The sequence below is a fragment of the Neoarius graeffei genome, chromosome 28, assembly GCF_027579695.1.
Source record: "Neoarius graeffei isolate fNeoGra1 chromosome 28, fNeoGra1.pri, whole genome shotgun sequence".
Classification (NCBI taxonomy): domain Eukaryota; kingdom Metazoa; phylum Chordata; class Actinopteri; order Siluriformes; family Ariidae; genus Neoarius; species Neoarius graeffei.
The window spans coordinates 8,893,798-8,913,797 of NC_083596.1; the positions used below are offsets into that span (position 1 = coordinate 8,893,798).

The window sequence follows — 20,000 nt, forward strand, 5'->3', positions numbered from 1 at the left end:
AAATGGACTGTGGCAAAGTGGAAAACTGTTCTGTGGTCAGACGAATCAAAATTTGAAGTTCTTTATGGAAATCAGGGACGCCGTGTCATTCGGACTAAAGAGGAGAAGGACGACCCAAGTTGTTATCAGCGCTCAGTTCAGAAGCCTGCATCTCTGATGGTATGGGGTTGCATTAGTGCGTGTGGCATGGGCAGCTTACACATCTGGAAAGACACCATCAATGCTGAAAGGTATGTCCAGGTTCTAGAGCAACATATGCTCCCATCCAGACGACGTCTCTTTCAGGGAAGACCTTGCATTTTCCAACATGACAATGCCAAACCACATACTGCATCAATTACAGCATCATGGCTGCGTAGAAGAAGGGTCTGGGTACTGAACTGGCCAGCCTGCAGTCCAGATCTTTCACCCATAGAAAACATTTGGCGCATCATAAAACGGAAGATACGACAAAAAAGACCTAAGACAGTTGAGCAACTAGAATCCTACATTAGACAAGAATGGGTTAACATTCCTATCCCTAAACTTGAGCAACTTGTCTCCTCAGTCCCCAGACGTTTACAGACTGTTGTAAAGAGAAAAGGGGATGTCTCACAGTGGGAAACATGGCCTTGTCCCAACTTTTTTGAGATGTGTTGTTGTCATGAAATATAAAATCACCTAATTTTTCTCTTTAAATGATACATTTTCTCAGTTTAAACATTTGATATGTCATTTATGTTCTATTCTGAATAAAATATGGAATTTTGAAACTTCCACATCATTGCATTCCGTTTTTATTTACAATTTGTACTTTGTCCCAACTTTTTTGGAATCGGGGTTGTACATGTAGGATATGCTGACAATATTGCATGCTATCAAACCAAATAAATGAAACCTGCTAGAAGTGAATAGAACACATTTTTATTCCATCGAAAAAGTGTCCTGTATATATAATAATTGTGCATAGTCCATAAGCCACTCTAATGTCCAGCAAATGGCCCATGTGTAGAAATTCACACGATTATCCACCCCTGACACTGTGTCCTCATCTGGGCTTCCTTTCAAGTGGTTTTGTGGTTGACAGCAGATAACACTTTTAAAAAAAAAAGCCCACAAGCTGAGGCACACGGGAAAACAGCATGCTCCAGCATGCTCCTACAGGACCAACCCACGTGCACAAAGCATCTCTTTGTGTTCTATTCGTGGCCTCATACTTAGTGAGTTTGATTATTATTCTCATCGTCATCCATCTGAAGCAGCTGAGCTCTGTGGATAAATAATAACGCCTTTGTCTGAAGAGATACACTGATGAGTGGTTTTCCATAATGTATGGACTGGCGGGTTGTTTTCATGCCGTGTTTCATGCAATCCCGATGCTGGTGTGTTGTTGCAGGTAAATGATCGTGATGATGAAACACCTGGTCCTGCTGTGGACGCTGGCTCTATCGGCGGCTTCAGCTGAAATCCTGGTGAGTATTTCAGAGAAGCTTTTGAACCAGTTTAAAGACAACTACAGACTATCATGAGCACTGCACGCAAAGTTCTTCGACTTCGAGGGGGGGAAAAAAATCACATCACATGATGGGTGATGTGCTGTATGTCAATGTATGCCTCAGGGTTAATACACTTATATTATAGTGAATATACTGAATGCCATGTTTGACTTTGTTTCAAGGAGAATGACAGCAATAAGACACTGACAAACATTCCTGCCACCTACGATGCCAACGTAACCCATTTAATCCTGAAACACAACTTCATTGTGATGAACAGCTCGGACATACAGGCTTTGAGACACTACTCCAACCTGACAGAGCTGGACCTCTCGTACAATCTCATAGCAGAGGTGCCTGACGGAGCTTTTTCTGCTCTCAGCAACCTGGAAACGATCTATTTGACAGGAAATCAACTACAAACGATAAGGAATGAAACTTTCACAGATTTGAAGAAACTCAAGACACTGGATCTGGCTGAGAATCCATGGAACTGCACGCAGGAGTTACTGATGCTCGTGAAGTGGATGAATGACGTGGGATTGCAGACAGGTGGGAGCCGCTCTAATTAAACCTAGGTGCAGTGGAATTTCTTTGCCACATTTTGTAGTTCTACCTCCTGGAACCGAAATGGACTTAATTTGAATTATACGTTCTTAATCCATACACAATAACCTATAATACTGCACAATGAATTACACATAAAAACATTGCTTCTCACCCTAAGAACACCACTGCGACAGTGAAGCATGGTGATGGTAGTATCATGCTGATAATTATCTTTAGTCTCTTGGTTGCTTCTCTGACTAATCTTTCCTCTTTACCCGGTCAGTCGGTTTTAGTGGACGGCCTCCTCGGGGTAAAGTCATGGGTGAGCCATATTCTTTCCATTAATGATGTTCTGCGAGATGTTTAACGTTTCTGTTTGGGATTCTGATTGATACATTTCCAAAACGTTTTCCCTGACTTGCTTTGATAGCTTCTTGATCTTGTGTGTCCTCCAACAAATTCTGGGGTCTCCCAAGGAAAAGTGTATTTCTATTGAAATCATGTGACACTTTAATTGGACACAAGTTGACTTCGTTCTAATAACGATGTGAAGGCCACAAGAACTGATGTAAGGATTTCAACACGTATGTTATCAAGAATTAATACTTCTGCCATCAATTTTATTAGCTCATCCGGCCGACAGGTGATGAGTTTATGCCATCATGTGCTGTCCGTCGTCCATCTGGCGTTGTCCACATTTCACAAAAATCGCTTCTTGTCTCTCAATTCTTCACCGATTTTTATTCTTTTTGGCAGGAAGGTAGGTCTGCCTGGGGTGCATATAGCTTCTACCTAAATTTGCATAATTACATTTGATAATGAAGATATGGACTAATTAAGCCCTAACGAGCAGTTCCCACACAAATTGCTTCTTCTCCCTCAATTCTTCACTGATTTTGATTCTTTCTGGCATGAAGGCAGGGATACCTAGGATGCATATAACTTCTACCCAGAATTGCTTGATTACAATTATTAACAAAGTTATGGACTAATTAAGCCTTAATGAGCAGTTCAACAAAAGTTGCTTCTTCTCAGTCAATTCCTCACCGTTTTGAATTCTTTCTGGCGAATAGGTCAGTATTCTTAGGGTGGATATCGCTTGTGACATTTTATTGCACAAGGTGGCCCACTTTAGATTGTTCCTTCTAGACTAGACAGGGCCTGAGTGAGCTACACCGTCACTTTGTCTAGATTCGCTACATTACATTAATGCCATTTAGCAGAGTGACATACAACATACCCAGAGCAGCCTGGGGAGCAGTTGGAGGTTTGATGCCTTGCTCAAGGGCACTTCAGCCATTCCTGCTGGTCTCGGGAATTGAACCGGCAACCTTTTGGTCCTAAAGCTGCTTCTCTAACTATTAGGCCACGGCTTCCTAACAGATTCATAAGATTCATGACTTATAACACTGGTTAAGTGCATTTCAGTTCCAGGTTGTAACACTACAAAATGTGGAAAAGTTCAAGGGGCGAGTCCTGACGAAAGCACTGTACTTACGCTGCTCATTAGACAAAAGACTACAGTGAAATGACTTGAAATGTTTTTGCTGATTAAGTAATAATACTCATTACTTGTTTTGCATTTCAAGGACAAAACTCCACCTGTGCCACTCCAGAGAACCTGGCTGGAAGAAGAATCCTGGATGTGCTCAAAACATCAACAACAGCGCGATCTCCAGTGACAAGCACCACAGTCACTACTAAAAAAACCACTTCTACTTCTACTACAGTCACGGCTTCCACAAAAACCTTTATGACCATCCAAAGTCCGGCACATCGACAGTTGACCACATTAAGCAGCCAGAACACTTCAAGCAAAGGTGACTATTTAAAAAAAAAAAAAAATAAAAATTCTATTTATGCTACACACTGTGCATATTGGTGTATCATGAAGCTTGTTATGAACCTTGCATATGAAATAATTCTGTAGCTTTAAAAAAAAAATCCAGATTTTGACATCCACGTACGTAATCTGCTAATGGGAAAGCTAGCATTGTTGTCATCAAGCTACCAAAATTTTGCCACTGATACCAATGCAATGTATGATTAAAGACCGTCTTTCTGATATCAACCCTCAGTGTTCAAGCTTTACAAAGGGCATTTATAAAATATTTGAGGTTCTTTGAGCATTTTAGCATACTTTAGTAAGCAATTTGATTGTAAAATATCAAAATGGCAGAGGGAAACCGTCAGGGCCTTCTAGGCGTTCAGAGAAAGCCCAAACATATCAGCATTACACATGTTATATTTAATTTCTTTCATTCTTTAATCGTTTATAATTATTCACTACTGATTCTAATTTGGCCTCATTTTCTATCATATTTGCTTCAAAAATTAAAGGGTTACTGTCCTGAAAACATTAAAATAGTTATCCAATGAGATTTTTTTTTTGTTTGTTGTCTCTCGGCTGAGAAGAGTTTAGAGCTGCTCACTCATTGGTTAGGACTTCATTGCCGGGACAGAAGGCCATGACAATGTATGTTCATGTAGGAAGTGACAGATGAATTAACCAATCAGATTTTGATTTATCGTGAGTGGGAGGGACCAAAAATGTATCACCCTCAGCCTTCGCAAAGGCCAATGCGAGCTTAAGTGTGAATCAGCGACGTCAGCGCAGCAGTGAAGTCACCTTCCAGCTAGTATAGACCCCTTTCACATGACGTCACCGCGCCGCGAGATTTTGTTAGGCGCCATATTGGAAGACCAAGTACATGCACTCACAATATAAAACAAAGTACGAGCGAGAGTAAAGTGACACGATGGATGATAATTCTGGTTATGTGAGTACATTACCAGCTGCAGAAAGGGCACGGTATGTGGAGAAACTGGCTGTGATTGATGGGTTTGACCCATATGATAAGACTCGCGGCAAGGGAGAATGGAAACATAAGGAGGACCTGACACCAATTCTGCCATCTGTTTGCTACCCAGACATTGTAAACTATTTGTTGTTTACACCCAGTGCCTACACTCAGTGTTCGAACTATGCCGATATTTTCGGGGGGTCCCTTTTTTTCCCTTGGGGGGGGCGCTTGCACTTGTCTCGGAGCGCGGATCTCCAAACACATGAGAAGCCTATCTTACGCACATATCACGCGGACTCCACACCTCCACACACGCATCGCATCTGAAGTCATAACTCATCAGGGGAAATCGTGTCCACATTGGCATGTTCAAAAAACAACCTCGCGTCAACAATGATACCACACGCAAGAAAAAAAAAAAACAGTCAGGCTACTCAACAACCAACCTGGCAGCAGCGAGCAAGCCCCAAACCATCCTAAATTATTATTATTATTAAATTGTAGAAGTCTGGGAGGCTTGCTCCTCATACAGTTATCAACTTGGGGCCAATTTAGCATGTTTTAAATCTGAATTTCTTGTGTTTGCTTACCTCAAAGTGTCCGCAGATCATGCACAGACTTATCCATTATATCCACAGTTTTTTGCCAAGTCTCACACAGGTTTCTTTCAAGTCTACTGTTGGGCCAATAAATCATAAATAAAACAGCTCAGATTTGTTTGTTTAAGTCGTTTGCCACTCCACTTTATTCTCGTGGGTTCACATACCGCTGCCGTTATTTTCTCCTAATCACGAGTTTGTTGGTCTTCCAAAATGGCGCAGGGTCTGTTTACTTCCGGTTTCGGGTGACGTCAGTGAAAGGGGTCTATAGTGTTCATCAGTAGTGTTAGCGAATGAGAGCAAGTAGCACAGGCTAACGACCAAGAAACTAAGATTTCCGTCTCCAGACTCTTCTTCCACGCTGCACACTCGCCACAGTATTTTTCACTTAGACTTAAAAGAGAACCGAAGTCATTTTTAAACTTGCTTTATTTCTTAATTAACGTGTTATTCGATTACGTTTTCGGTTTTAGTAACCTTATATCGTGACTCGTATTGGCAACTGATTGCAATTAAATATTATACTCATCAGCCTATTCGGTTTTTAACCATGCTGAATTTAGTTCGTTTGGTCCACGGCAGGCGTCGCTTATCCGCATGATCTTCATGAGACTTGTGCGAGACTTCGAAACATCAAGTGTCAGCCAGGTGTCAGTGCCGCCATTTTGAAAACTGTTTTCCAAACAAAATATTGCACAAAAATGAGTTTAAATGACGATTACTGCCTACTTTTTTGAATCTTTCCTGATTGCTATCAAAACAAACAAAACTTCTGGCTTGATTACATCATTATTCGAAAGAGGGCGCACGCGTCTTTTGACGACGTTGGCAGATGTCGGTCACTTTGATTTCCGCTGCACGTTTTACTTCCGTCCTACGATATCTCGCACAGGTCTCAACGAATCTCATTTACGGCCGTTGCTTTGACATATGGACTGATATATTACAGAGCATATTTCAAACACTCAAACTTGCTATAGCAGCGACAACATAGCAATCAGAAATGCATTCCTATAGGAATTTTAAAAGTAACTTACACAGGGAAATGAATACTTAAAGGAGAACTGAAGGCAAATTTTTATTAAATATATGAGAAATAGAATTTTGATGCTAAAAATTTGCCTTCAGTTCTCCTTTAAGTATTCATTTCCCTGTGTAAGTTACTTTTAAAATCAAGATCGACCACTACACACAATGGAGTGACCTGGCAGCCTGCCGCTAATCCCTTACAAAGTCCTTCGCCCTGTTGCTTTTTTAGCGTTTGGCTAAGTTTTGGCTAATAGTAATGGTTCGTCACTGCAAAATGGAGACTGAAGTACTGAAAGACAGCTGCAAAACTACCAAACCTTTGTTCCCTTGTTGCAGTGCAACCCAGCAATAATTTGGCACGTGATACCAAATTTACTTCCTGATTTCACTTCCTGGTTTAAGATGGAATTTACCTTAAAAACACATTATTTTTCTTAAATAAGAAAAGATTTCCAATTCTGGCCATTTTACAGATGTAGTGTGTATAGGCCTTATGCTTCTGTAGCAGCTCTTGTTTATAAAGTTACATTTGCAGACAAAAGATAAAAAATTAGATTGCTGTTGTAGTGCGAATAATCTGATATGAGAGTCTTGAAGACAAAAAGATATGTGACTCTTCCTCCAAAAGAAACTTTCCCTTTCCACAGTCAAAGAAAAAGGCTGCTGTTCTAAGCGTCCAAGTAAACAGTACGAAAAACAACGATGAACAATAATGCTCTGTGTAAACACGCTGATAGATGTAGCGGGGGTGAAGTGCGAAATAAAAAATTATGTCATCTTACTCTGACACAAAGAGTTCAACTATAGTATAAAGCTCATACGAGACTATCGAACTATCTAACTGTCTTTGGGGGCTTTGAAAAAAAATCTACATGTACCATTAGTTTGAAACTTGTTCATAAAAATGCAATATACATATAACACTTGTACGGTATATGTCTTGTTTTAGACTCTTTGAAAGAAGCCGAACAAAATGACAAGTCAGTGGTGACCGATACATGGAAGTTCCTCACTGGAGTGATCATGATCATTCTCTGTGCGTCCATGGTCATCATATGTGCCGTCAATTCACCCACCTGGTACAAGATTCTGTTTGACTACCGGCACCAGAGGCTACGTGAAGCCGAGGAGTACGGTAACTTTAACACGGGCCGCTACTCCGACTTCAGCCTGGACACAGAGCAGACGGAGACCAGTGCTCACGAGCTGGACCAGGGCCTTACTGGACCAGCGGAGGACGAGGACGGCTTTATAGAGGACGGCTACATCCAGCCTGAGGACTATAAGGAGCACGCTGACGTTGATGAAGTCCAAACTGAGTGACCTTGCTAAAGAGAGGACAACGACTGATATGTGACTGTTTAAGGTTTCGTGCTTAAACAGGTCCGAAGCGAAAAGGTCTGTATGTGCCAAGTCCAAACACAGAAGAAGCAGCGACTGTAGAAATGCTACGTGATGTTGTGAAAAAGATCTTTCTTTCACAATCCGTCCAAATCCTTGTTGTCAAGTCTTTGTCTTGTGACTGTTATTCTTCCCAAGGAAACCCTTATACGAGTACTTATTCGTTTTCTCCAGAACAAGCTTCACAGGTTCTGGAAGTAAATGATTAATTTTTTCCTCCATTTTGAGTACAGGCTTGCAACACAAACAGCTTCGCTGTCAAAACATTTACATTTACAGCATTTAGCTGAATCTGTCATCCAAAGCAGCTTACAGACGTTCTGTGTAGTCTCTAAAACATCCTGTCATCTCTGAATTTCCGATTTTTAACATACGTTTGGCAAGTGTGTTCAGAAGGTGGTTGTTTTTCTGTTTAAACGTGTCAGAAAAAGCTTTGACGGAGCTTAAATATCGTCCAAGTTGTTCCTCTGTATGTTTTTAAAAGCACAGTGAAGGTAGACTGTCATTAACGAGCTGTGAACTTTAATCTTTAACCACGGTGTTGAGCTGATTTGTGATTTATAAACACTTTAGACTACAGCGCTGCTGAAAGGTCTAATCTGATTGGTTGGAAAGTGTTGATTAATTTTCTACAATAGCAACTTTAACAGTAGTGTCAGCTGCAAGGGATCGTTTCACAGGGACGTGTATGGTGGACGCTCAAAGACTACTGTATATATGATTGCTGATTACACTGCAAGAGAAACTGCACGGACAGATAATTTTACTTGACAAGACATCTTGGAATAAGTTGGTTGCAATCTAGAACTAGGTTTAATAATCTCAGAATTGGTGTCTTGTATTCTTCTAATAGGAAATGCTCGATCGTTTCAACTACTTTCAAGATATTTTCACTTGCTAAGATATCATTTTTTGCAGCGTTTTCTGTCAGGAGTTTATTTAACATTCATTTTGTGCTTTCGGGTTGTTCTGTAACATGACAAGCTGCGTATTTTTATTGTTTTGTCTTGTTAATAGAAATTCCACAACATTAAACGCAACTATAAATGGATTAAAAGTATGTCCTGTAATATAATGAATAATTATAAATAATTGTAATCGTTGGCTAAAAGGAATCAAAACACATTGTGAAGTCAGCTGTGCAAAAGTGTAGCGAGAGTCACTCCATCACTGATTATTTTTCCTATAACAGTACACGCCTTTCATGTTTTATTCCTTGCACAGCATTCAAAATATATTACAATTGATCAAATAAATGATATATTAATAAAATGAAATGTACAGTCAGACAATATGTTTTGCGTTTCTTTCAGCGCAGTTGAAAAAAAAAAAAACAGCAAAAAACAGGACAGTGTACACGTTTCTCAACCACGGGCTGCAACGCGCCATCTAGTGGGCTGCGATTTTTTTTTTTTTCAAGTTGAAGCTAACTTTTAGTAGAGTACGGTTTGCTGGGTTGCGTCCGACATCACATCCGCCTCATTAGATATGCAAGACATGAAGTGGTGGTCAGCTAAGCTCACTGTTCACAAAGCGTTACTATCGCCGGGGCGCCTTGCTAGTCGTTAAAATACTCTACGCTTGCTTTGTTTTGTTCTGTTTGGATCAAACAAACCGTGAAACTGATAAAAGTTTCTTCCGGGTTCCTTTTGAAGCGATAAAGGGTGAAAGGGTAAGGGTTTTACCAAAAGACGACGCGAAAGGTGGCTCTTGAACCTTTCGCTGCGATGGAAGGGAGCCGAGTCGAAGAACGCTCGGAGTTTGCAGTGAGCACTTCGTGAAAGGTTTGTACATTCCTCTGATTTATTTCGTTTGGATTCGCAAAGCATTTTTCTCACCATTTCCAGTTATTTTGTGATGGTTTGAAGTTCAGGAGACGCTTAAGCCCTCAGATGTGTTTTTGTTTACTGTTTGATCGTGGTCGCTATATTGTAAACTAATGCAGATATAATATGTGTAATACCCAGGTCTTTAAAGGTGTTTCTACGGATCTTGGTGAATGATTTACCTGGGAGGATTGAGAATTGAGCAGCTGGGGTATGTTTACACCCAATACTTAAACTTGTAGCGTCCTAGCAACCATCGTTAAGACGTGTACAAAAAGCCCAGAAATGCTATTTACCTGGGCATAAACGATACAGGATTTATCTTGTAGTGTCCTGATCCCCAGATCTTTAATAAAAAGTTGTAGGCTTCCATGCTGTTCCAGGTTTTCATCTGTTTGTCCGTGTAGAATGATGTCTGCAGCACCAGGTAGTTTGAGATGTCGGGGAACTCAACGGATGGATAATTTTCCAACTCATAGGAAAAATCCTTCTTTGTTACCGTGTAAGGATCTAAGCCCATTGAGTAGTTTCTATATCCACTTCTTGGTTTTAATAACTTGTTTGTTTGTTGTACACAAACATGGAAATAAGTTCTTGTGTTAATGGACCAGACTCCACTTTTGGATCATTAATCCCTTTTGACTGAGAATGTCCTGCATGCATGGTTTAACTTCTGGCACATCTGTACAGTTTTAAATACAATACCGACAATTTGTTTTTATTGCATTTATTTAATTCCTGGGCTCCCATCTGTAACAAGTCAAGTCAAGTTTATTTGCATAGCGCTTTTAACAATAAACATTGTCGCAAAGCAACTTTGAACTACGGAAGCCGAGAGAGGCCCTTCATATAATCTTTTGTTATTCACCTTGTTATCCCGAGATAACGACATAATTAATTCAGGATCTCGAGAAAACAACACAACTAATTTGAGATCTCGAGAAAACAAAACCGTTATTTCGAGATCTCGAGAAAACAAAACAATTATTCCGTGATCTCGAGAAAACAAAACAATTATTTTATGATCTCAGCTGGATCACTGTATCTCCGTCGGTAGAGACGAAGCCGGGCCAGTCTTCTGCGGAGGTGCCGCAGACTAATTTTGAAATTATCCTTTATTAAAAGACTTAATGCAATCTCTCCCTGTGTCAACCCCGATCAAAATATTGCCTTATTAGGTGATCGATTATTCCAGACATTCTAATGACCAAAGTTGCGTCTATACAGAATGAGAAATAGCCCCAAAGTCAGCATATCACAAGTCTCTTGGCGCACCTGAATGAACCATTTCTCAGCTGTTTACTCAAGATCATGAAATAATTGTTTTGTTTTCTCAAGATCACGGAATAATTGTTTTGTTTTCTTGAGATCTCGAAATAACGTTTTTGTTTTCTCGAGATCTCGAATTAGTTGTGTTGTTTTCTCGAGATCCTGAATTAATTATGTCGTTATCTCGGGATAACAAGGTGAATAAAAAAAAGAATTATATGAAGGGGCTCTCGCGGCTTCCGTATTGAACGACTTAAAACATGAGCTAATTTTGTCCCTAATCTATCCCCGATGAGCAAGCCTGTGGCGACGGTGGCAAGGAAAAACTCCCTCAGAGGAAGAAACCTCGAGAGGAACCAGACTCAAAAGGGAACCCATCCCCATCCGGGCAACAACAGACAACATGACTATAACATTAACAGTCCTAACAAAGTCAGCTTCGTTGATGCTATAACAGGGAGTGATGTTGCATCCCATTAATACACTTTACAGTAGATTATTAGATTCTAATTGAATAGATGAGCCAAAATAATTGGGGATCTTTTTCAATGGACCCCGACTTGTTACAAGTATAACGTCGCTGTCAGTTCAAAACCTGTTATGTGACAATTTAGGTCAATTCTCAAGGATGATTTTTTTGCAATTTACGCTAATATAATGCTGCAATTAGCTATTTTGATGGATATTTAACTGACCAAGCTAATAATAGAACAACTTTTACTGGCTTCTCAGCTTGTTATTTCAGAGTTTTATTCAGTTTTTTACGTCTCCTGTAAAAAAGGAAAAATGTCACATAGCAGGTTTTGACCTGACAGCGACGATAAATAAGTGGGCCTCAAAGCAGAAAAGGTTGAGAACCCCTGAAACAGAAGCTTTCAATCATTAACAGCGCCACCTGGTGTACTGTAATATAAATGATTTAGCTGTTTAATCAGCCCTGATGTTGAGTAGTTATGAGATGTTTATGACTCGAAGGCACTTACTCTCTTCTCTCTGTGAATATGGCGTCTATGCTCTGGGCTTCTCGGTCATTCTGTACTTTCAGCTAAACACGTAAAGAGAAACGTGACATGAAAAGTCTGAGAAGTTTAAAAAAAATGCTACACGAGTAGCGAAAATAAAAATGTAATAATAATGCTCACCACGCTGATTTCATTCATGACTTCATCCATTTCTGTGTTGGTGTTCAGTTTATCAACCAGCTGAAAGTTTCACAAACAATACTCAGTCACCTTAAATGGAGAATACTAATCATTTCTAATCTGTTTTTAGGTTGTTGTTTTTTTTTTACTTTACAGGAAGTTACTTGAATGTTTTAACTGTTCAGCTCTTTATAGAAAATGGTTTACTTTGAAGTTTATGAATTGCTTAGTTTCGTTCTATCACTGTAACTGTTCATGTGTACCATATTATAGTCCGCCAGCTGCCCCTGAAGATCCTTTATTTCTCCAGCAAGACTCTCAGCTCTGTACGAGTGACAAGATAAGAGCATGCGTCATAAAGAACACAACCTACTTCCAGAATACTGTAGTATAACGTATTTGACCTTTTATCATATGACAGGTAAACCGAGTTCTCCTGGTTGAAGATGTCAATCTCTTTCTGGAGCTTGCTGTTTTCTGTTGTGAGGTCATTTATTTTACTCCTGTAAGGAAAAGTAAGAGAAGACATGATACGAGTGAGCGAGCAATTAAACACCAGAATGTCAAGGATGTAGGAGCTCATCTGGCCTGCCATCAAAACAGCCATGACGACCAAAACATTAAACAGAACTGAAATGTGACGATGTGAGAGAGGACCAACCTCCATGACAAAATGTTTACAACAGGAAGATCAACAAAAGACTAAATTTTGTTCCTCAAGGGAAGAAGATCAACCCAAAACATCGACCAGAATGGAATTCGCATGATCAATGAGAGAGGAGATACAATTCTAGTCAGAAGAAAATGTCTCAAGTTGACCTGGGTACTAATTTGGTAGCAAAAATTTGACCAAATAATGACCAAGTTTTGTGCAGAAGGTCACATAAAACAATCAGAACTGAAATAGAAGAAGAAGAAGAAGCCTTTATTTGTCACATGCACACTTCAAGCACAGTAAGATTCATCCTTTGCATTTAACCCATCTGAAGCAGTGAACACACCCGCGCGCGCGCACCCAGAGCAGTAGGCAGCCACACTACAGGACCCGGGGAGCAGTCAGGGGTTCGGTACCTTGCTCAAGGGCACTTCAGCCCAAGGCCGCCGCATGTTAACCTAACTGCATGTCTTTGGACTGTGGGGGAAACCGGAGCACCCGGAGGAAACCCACGCAGACACGGGGAGAACATGCAATCTCCACACAGAAAGGCCCTCGCCGGCCGCTGGGCTCGAACCCAGTTCTTGCTGTGTGGCGACAGTGCTAACCACTACACCACAATTTAACTGAAAGTAAACAAAGTTGTAAACAAATTGTTCACAACAAGAAAATCAACAAACAAACGACCACGTTTTGTTCCTTGAGGGAAGATCGACCCAAAACACTGATCAAAACTGAAATCGGATGAGAAATGAGAGGGGAGATACAATTCTAATGAGAAATCCAAAAACTCGTTAAGGTGACCTAATTAGCAGTTTGTTAGCAAATAATTGACAATACAACGACCAAGTTTTGTGCAGAAGGTCTAGTTCTTTCAAGCAAAATATTCAGAACTGAAATCCATTGAGAACTGAGGGAGGGAGGAGATACGATTGAACTGAAAATGAACAAAGTTGGAAACAACCAAGTTTTGTTCCTCAAGGGAAGATCGACCCAAAACATCGATCAGGACTGGAATCGGATGAGAAATCAGAGAGGAGATAGATACAATTCTAGTGAGAGGCCTGGAAAATTTGTTAATTTGGCCTAATTCGTAACTCGTTAGCAAAAAGATTGACAAAACAATGACCAAGTTTTGTGCGGAGTGACGAGTTCTTTCAAACAAAACAATCGGAATGGAGCTCTGTGGAGAACTGATTTAGGAGGAGATACGATTTAACTGAATTGTGGATGATGGATGGACGCCACACCATGGCCAGATGAGCTAATAACTGACTGCTGAGTTTAGCTAATGTTAGATAAAATTAGATTTTTCAAATTGTGTGTTAAGTCGTAGCATCCACACTTACTACAGAGTGCTCAGCGTAAATGAGTACACCCTCTTTGAAAAGTAACATTTTAAACAATATCCCATTGAACACAAACAATTTCCAAAATGTTGACAAGACAAAGTTTAATATAACATCTGTTTAACTTATAACGTGAAAGTAAGGTTAATAATATAACTTAGATTACACATTTTTTCAGTTTTACTCAAATCAGTGTGGTGGAAAAATGAGTACACCCCACAACAAAACTACTACATCTAGTACTTTATATGGCCTCAATGATTTTTTTTAATTTTTTTAATTAAGTTTTCTCTGCTTGGGGGTAACACACAATATATACAGATTTCTTCAGTTAAGTCTTTGGTCAATCAAAAAAAAAAAGTTTGTAAAACAAGATATGCTTCAAGGGTTGAATGAGTGTTGTAGCTTTCAGTCCCATTTCTGGTGGTATCTAAGCGATACCTGTACAAGCATCAACAGTCCACACATATATCACCATACAGTATGAATAGGTGAACTTACAAATGTCCAAATAGTCCATCAGCATAGTTACTTAAACAAAACACATAATTTATCCATAATTTAGCTGCACAGATTCATACACATACCACCTTTCAAGGACCTATTACATACACACACACATATATATATATTAGTGCTGTCAAGCGATTAAAATATTTAATCGCGATTAATGTCGCGACTGTCATAGTTAACTCGCGATTAATCGCACATTTTTGTCACATGAAAAACCATTGTAATTCTCTTATCAGCATAAAAAAGTGAATGGGCTTGCTCACCGTTCGAACTACGGGGGTACACGGGGGATCCGAGATCCCCTGAAACAGACATGAGATCCCTTGAAAACATGATTTGGGAAATGTTGGGGGGTCTCTAAAATATTGGCAAAATGATGTTTATTGACATAGCAATCGTGTGTAACGGGAAGCATTTGCATATCCGAAGTGAGCGCGCGATGGAGAGCCGCGCTCTGAGACAAGCGCAAGCACACCCCCCAAGGGAAAATAAGGGACCCCCCGAAAATATCGGCATAGTTCGAACACTGGTTGTACCAATGTTTTTTTTTTATTGCAGAGCATAACACGTCTTGTCACAGCCACTGCAAAGTGGGGCTGGAGACGCCGATGGGAAAACGAAACCTAAGCCGAGCACCGTGGCTCTTCGGGGGAGGGCAGAGGACTCTGGCTGTGCGGGGCGTGGCATCATGTCACAGAGCGTTAATCTCGCGATAAAAAAATTATCGCCGTTAAAATTGAGTCAAGTTAACGCGTTAATAACACGACATTTTTGACAGCACTAATATATATATATATATAATGTACATCCGCATATGCAACCCCTACTGTAGTATGGAATATGAGGGTATTCCTCCAGTAATACTGCTTATTAAACAAAGTTCTGTCTGCATTATCCCATTATCTCATACATTAACTATAAACAAACAAAATTACCATAGATATGCTGTTTAATTTTTTGCCAAACGTTGGGGGTGCCAGTGTATATGGAGTTTGAAATTTGCTCTAGACTCAACATTGACTCAAAAACTTGTAACCATGTTCTCTCATTAATGTTGGCTGTGTTCTTCCAGTTTACTGCTATTACTTTCTTTGCACTCATTAATCCTATGGATATTGCTTTCTTCTTAAAGGGTGGCCATTGCATATTGTCCATGTAGTTAAAAATGCATAACATGGGGTCTATGTTAATCTTCTCATTGGTAATTTTTGACAGGTTTAATATAACTTTTCCCCAGAATATTTGCAGTTAAGGGCATTCCCATATCATATGGAAGTAAGTTCCTTTACCAATATTGCAATGCCAACATATATCTTTATTTTGTGGGCCCATGAGAGCAAGTTTTTTGGGAGTATAATATATTCTGTTAATAAACTTATAGTTTATAGTTTTATGACGTGCAGAATTTGATATGTTATGCATTTTCTGCCAGATAGATTTCCAACTGTCTGGTTCTACGTTTGTCTGTAGGTCTTTCTCCCAAATCTTTTCCAATGTTACAATAGCAGAGGTTTCAGAGTTGCTTATCATCTTATAAATTTTACTAATCAGGTGTGTGCCCCTTTTCATTATGTCCATTAGGTGTTTTTCTATATTGGATATTTTTGGGGGTTCTCCATGATGTCCAAAGATTTTTGTAAGTTGTGATCTAATCTGGAGATATAACCAAAAGTCTTTATTTGTTAGTGCATACTTCATTCTCAACTGATTTTTAATGACCGCACTAAGTCTTCTAGGCATGGAATGAACAAGTTGGTGACATTTTGCAACATCAGTCTTTTTCCATTCTTCAACAATGATCTCTTTTAGTGACTGGATGCTGGATGGAGAGTGATGCTCAACTTGTCTCTTCAAAATTCCCCAAAGAAAATAATTTAAGTTATATTATTAACCTTATTTTCACGTTATAAGTTAAACAGATGTTATATTAAACTTTATATTGTCAACATTTTGGATATTGTTTGTGTTCATTGAGATCTCATTCATCTCATCTCATTATCTGTAGCCGCTTTATCCTGTTCTACAGGGTCGCAGGCAAGCTGGAGCCTATCCCAGCTGACTACGGGCGAAAGGCGGGGTACACCCTGGACAAGTCGCCAGGTCATCACAGGGCTGACACATAGACACAGACAACCATTCACACTCACATTCACACCTACGGTCAATTTAGAGTCACCAGTTAACCTAACCTGCATGTCTTTGGACTGTGGGGGAAACCGGAGCACCCGGAGGAAACCCACGCGGACACGGGGAGAACATGCAAACTCCGCACAGAAAGGCCCTCACCGGCCACGGGGCTCGAACCCGGACCTTATATATATATTACTCCAAGCACCTGTTTTTATGCATATTGTGATGGCATGGTGTATTTATTTATCAATTATTTATTTTAAAACTAATTGTGCATATATGCAGCTTTTAAACATACGCTCAATGACCATGACACAAAAAAATAATTCAGTGACATACAGTACTTGTGAAATAATATGAGCTCTGAATGTAAAGTACAATGTAAAAAAAAAAACTTTACTGTTGCTTTAAAATGATAAAGTGCTAATGTACGATAAACTGATTACGATTCTAAATTGGCTGAATAATTATGATACATACTTTAGACATTATCATTGATCATCCCTCTCTATATATCTAGCTTGAACGTATGGATAATAAATGGCTCACCGGAGTAAACCAAGGTAGTAGGACTTATCCAGGATTTGCCTCTGGGGTCCTGCAGAAGGAAATAATGAACCACAAAAGAAAGGCTTGTAATACGGGTAGAAACTAATTAACACTCGATGTATTTTAGAGACGCACCTTTCCAGCCTGTCTTCATTCCACTGAGACCCTGCTGAGTGACGGGACGATCTGTCACTTTAATCTGAGCTGATAACACACCGGGGGTGGCAATGGGCCCAGCCCTGGTCCCTGGACGTCCAGTACCTGGCACCATCTGGAAGACATAATACACGTCCAATAACTGGATGTGGTGTAATTCATGAGCTGGCAGATTTTTTTTTTTAACCTAATCTTTATTAACGGCATCTGTAGCATATGAGTAATGACCATGGACAGGAATTTCAATACGTATCTCTGTACTGACAGAAAATAACAGATCTATTTTCTCCAAACTCCAAAGAATCAGGTGAATAGGTAGGGTCCTGAGACAAAATGGCGAGTTCCAGTACGATCCTGAGACAAAATGGCTGTCAATGCACTGGAAGACACCTTTTCACCAAAGATGAAGAACAGAGCAAGTCCAAGTTCAAGGCCATGTTGATGGTTTTCTTTGACATTAAGAGCATAATTATGGAGAATTGGATTCCAGATACATGTGACAAATAAAGGCAACTTTTTTCTTTTCCCTAAAATCAAGTCTGCATTCAAGGGAACCTGTTCCAGAAGTGAAGAAGAAAACGAGAGTTTATGAGACAACTAACAGAAGAAGACCTACTACACTGCTTTGATCAGTGGAAGATCAGAATGCAGTGGTGTGTAGTTGCGTAAGAAGAAGACTTTATTTGTCACATGTACACTTAAGCACAGCGAAATTCCTCCTCTGCATTTAACCCATCTGAAGAAGTGAACACACAAGAGAGCAATGAGCACACACACATACCCGGGGAGCAGTCAGGGGTTAGGTGCATTGCTCAAAGGCACTTCAGCCATGATACAGAGGGGAAAGTGCTGTTCATTCATTCATTCATTCATTCACTCAACTCCCCTCACATTATTCCTGCTGGTCCCAGGAATCAAACCAGCAACCCTTTAGGCCCAAGGCCGCTTCTCTAAACCCTTCAGGCCATGGCTGCCCACATAAGAGTAATATATTGAAGGAAAAGGAATTGAACTGGGGATGGGTTTCCAAAATGCCTCTTGACGCCAAGAACATCTTAAAGCAAATACGCAGAGCCATGGCCTCACTTTGGTTTATAAATGCTTTGAGACCTCAAGAATGGCATAGGAATAGTTTTAAGCGTTAACAATAAATCTAATATAGTAATTTTTACAATTAAAGTGATTCATATAGATACCAGTCTGAGTGAATGACCGTGACGTCCATAACGTCACCGCAGGAAGTCTATCGGTCTCATCGCTATTTCCGCTATACTGAAACACAGAGCTACCTGCAACTCTGATCCTCCATTTTGAGTTAATTTATCGCAATGCCACGTAGATGTGTTGCTGGCCGGTGCAGCAACACGACAGAACGTGGATTTATGTTGCATTCATGGCCCAAGAATGTTCAAACTTCAAAGATTTGGACGCGTTTTGTGAGAAGTTCACGGGCACATTGGGTGCCTATGAAGTGGTCTCTCCTCTGCTCTGCACATTTTACTGAAGACTCGTACAAGACCTCTGATCTGTTGAGGAGCGTTGGCTATACAGTAAGCCCGTATTGAAAGAGGGTACAGTACCAACAATTAAAGGAAAAGAAAACTACAAGAAAAGGAAAGTATTTATTTTATTTTATTTTTTTAAAAAGGAAAGTTCAGTTGCACCAGTCCTCCCGGAGTGAGCCGAGGGTTGTTGCTAAAACCCGAGATGGAACAGGACGTGACATATCGCTTGGGCAGTGACCTCCCCACGGTTGTTGCTAAAACCGGTGACGTTCCCAGGTTTTAGTAACTGCCTGAGCCAAGCAGTAATGGCGGAGTACACAGTATGAAGAAAACAGAGAATGAGTAGACCAGCCATCTGATTTCTACACTGAATATTGCCGCCCTCTCGCCCTTACGTGGAAGAAGTGAATGAATGGAGAACTGAACGAACAACTGAAAGTCAGATTGTTTCAAAACAATCGGCCACAAGATCAGCCTTCAAGAAGCAAGAACACAGATGGGTACGCTCCGACTCTCATTTGGATATAAAACAACAAAAACAACACGTGTTGACCTGCATTTAGATTAATGCATGTAACTTGTGTTGTGTGTTTAAGTTACCGGTATAAGATTATTTAATTTGCTTCAGAATGTGATTGTCTCAGTTCATCTGATTATTTAATTAGCCTTTTATGTTTTATCAGTGAAAATGCATGCATGTACATGTATGTTGCATAAGTTATAACACCCATCCTGTTTTAATGAGAGTCAACCCACAATCAATGAAGTCAAATCAGTCTTAGTTGAGCAAGTCGGTAACGGTATTTCTTACTTTCACCATAAAATTTTATTTATATGACCTTTGGTCTATAGCTGTCAAAGGCGTCGGCCTTAAAACCGGTTACCACTGTGACGTCACGCACTCAGGGTTGGCTGGCTCAGCGGGGCAGCTCGAATGCCAACTTTGCGGTCGATTTTAACTCTCAAAAAAATATTTTTATTCCCATTTACTCAGCATACAAGAGTCAAGGATAGAAATACTATCCATTCAGAAATGTATTTAAAAATAA

The 20,000-nt window shown here is 40.0% G+C and overlaps 2 protein-coding genes across 2 annotated transcripts in view; one reads left to right on the plus strand and one right to left on the minus strand.

Moving 5' to 3' along the window:
- Nucleotides 1-20,000, minus strand: part of ift74 (intraflagellar transport 74) — a 55,259-nt gene that overhangs the window by 34,310 nt on the left and 949 nt on the right. Inside the window, exons 3-8 of the mRNA XM_060912996.1 lie at nt 17,426-17,561; nt 17,291-17,339; nt 12,499-12,597; nt 12,358-12,418; nt 12,095-12,154; nt 11,936-11,997 (exon numbers count right to left, since the gene is read on the minus strand). Of these exons, the coding sequence (XP_060768979.1) occupies nt 11,936-11,997; nt 12,095-12,154; nt 12,358-12,418; nt 12,499-12,597; nt 17,291-17,339; nt 17,426-17,561 (467 nt within the window). The remainder of the gene's footprint in view (nt 1-11,935; nt 11,998-12,094; nt 12,155-12,357; nt 12,419-12,498; nt 12,598-17,290; nt 17,340-17,425; nt 17,562-20,000) is intronic.
- LOC132876010 (leucine-rich repeat-containing protein 19-like) lies at nt 1,217-10,520 on the plus strand. The gene is made up of 4 exons (XM_060913210.1): nt 1,217-1,451; nt 1,658-2,027; nt 3,614-3,844; nt 7,406-10,520. Exons 1-4 carry the CDS (start codon nt 1,380-1,382, stop codon nt 7,777-7,779), a joined length of 1,047 nt encoding a protein of 348 aa, XP_060769193.1. The 5' UTR covers nt 1,217-1,379; the 3' UTR covers nt 7,780-10,520.

Bases quoted from the DNA above. Each gene is read 5' to 3' on its own strand.
- LOC132876010 (XM_060913210.1), top strand. From the start codon at position 1,380: ATGATCGTGATGATGAAACACCTGGTCCTGCTGTGGACGCTGGCTCTA. The intron at 1,452-1,657 runs GTGAGTATTTCA...CTTTGTTTCAAG, and splicing joins CGGCTTCAGCTGAAATCCTG to GAGAATGACAGCAATAAGAC. The intron at 3,845-7,405 runs GTGACTATTTAA...GTCTTGTTTTAG, and splicing joins CCAGAACACTTCAAGCAAAG to ACTCTTTGAAAGAAGCCGAA.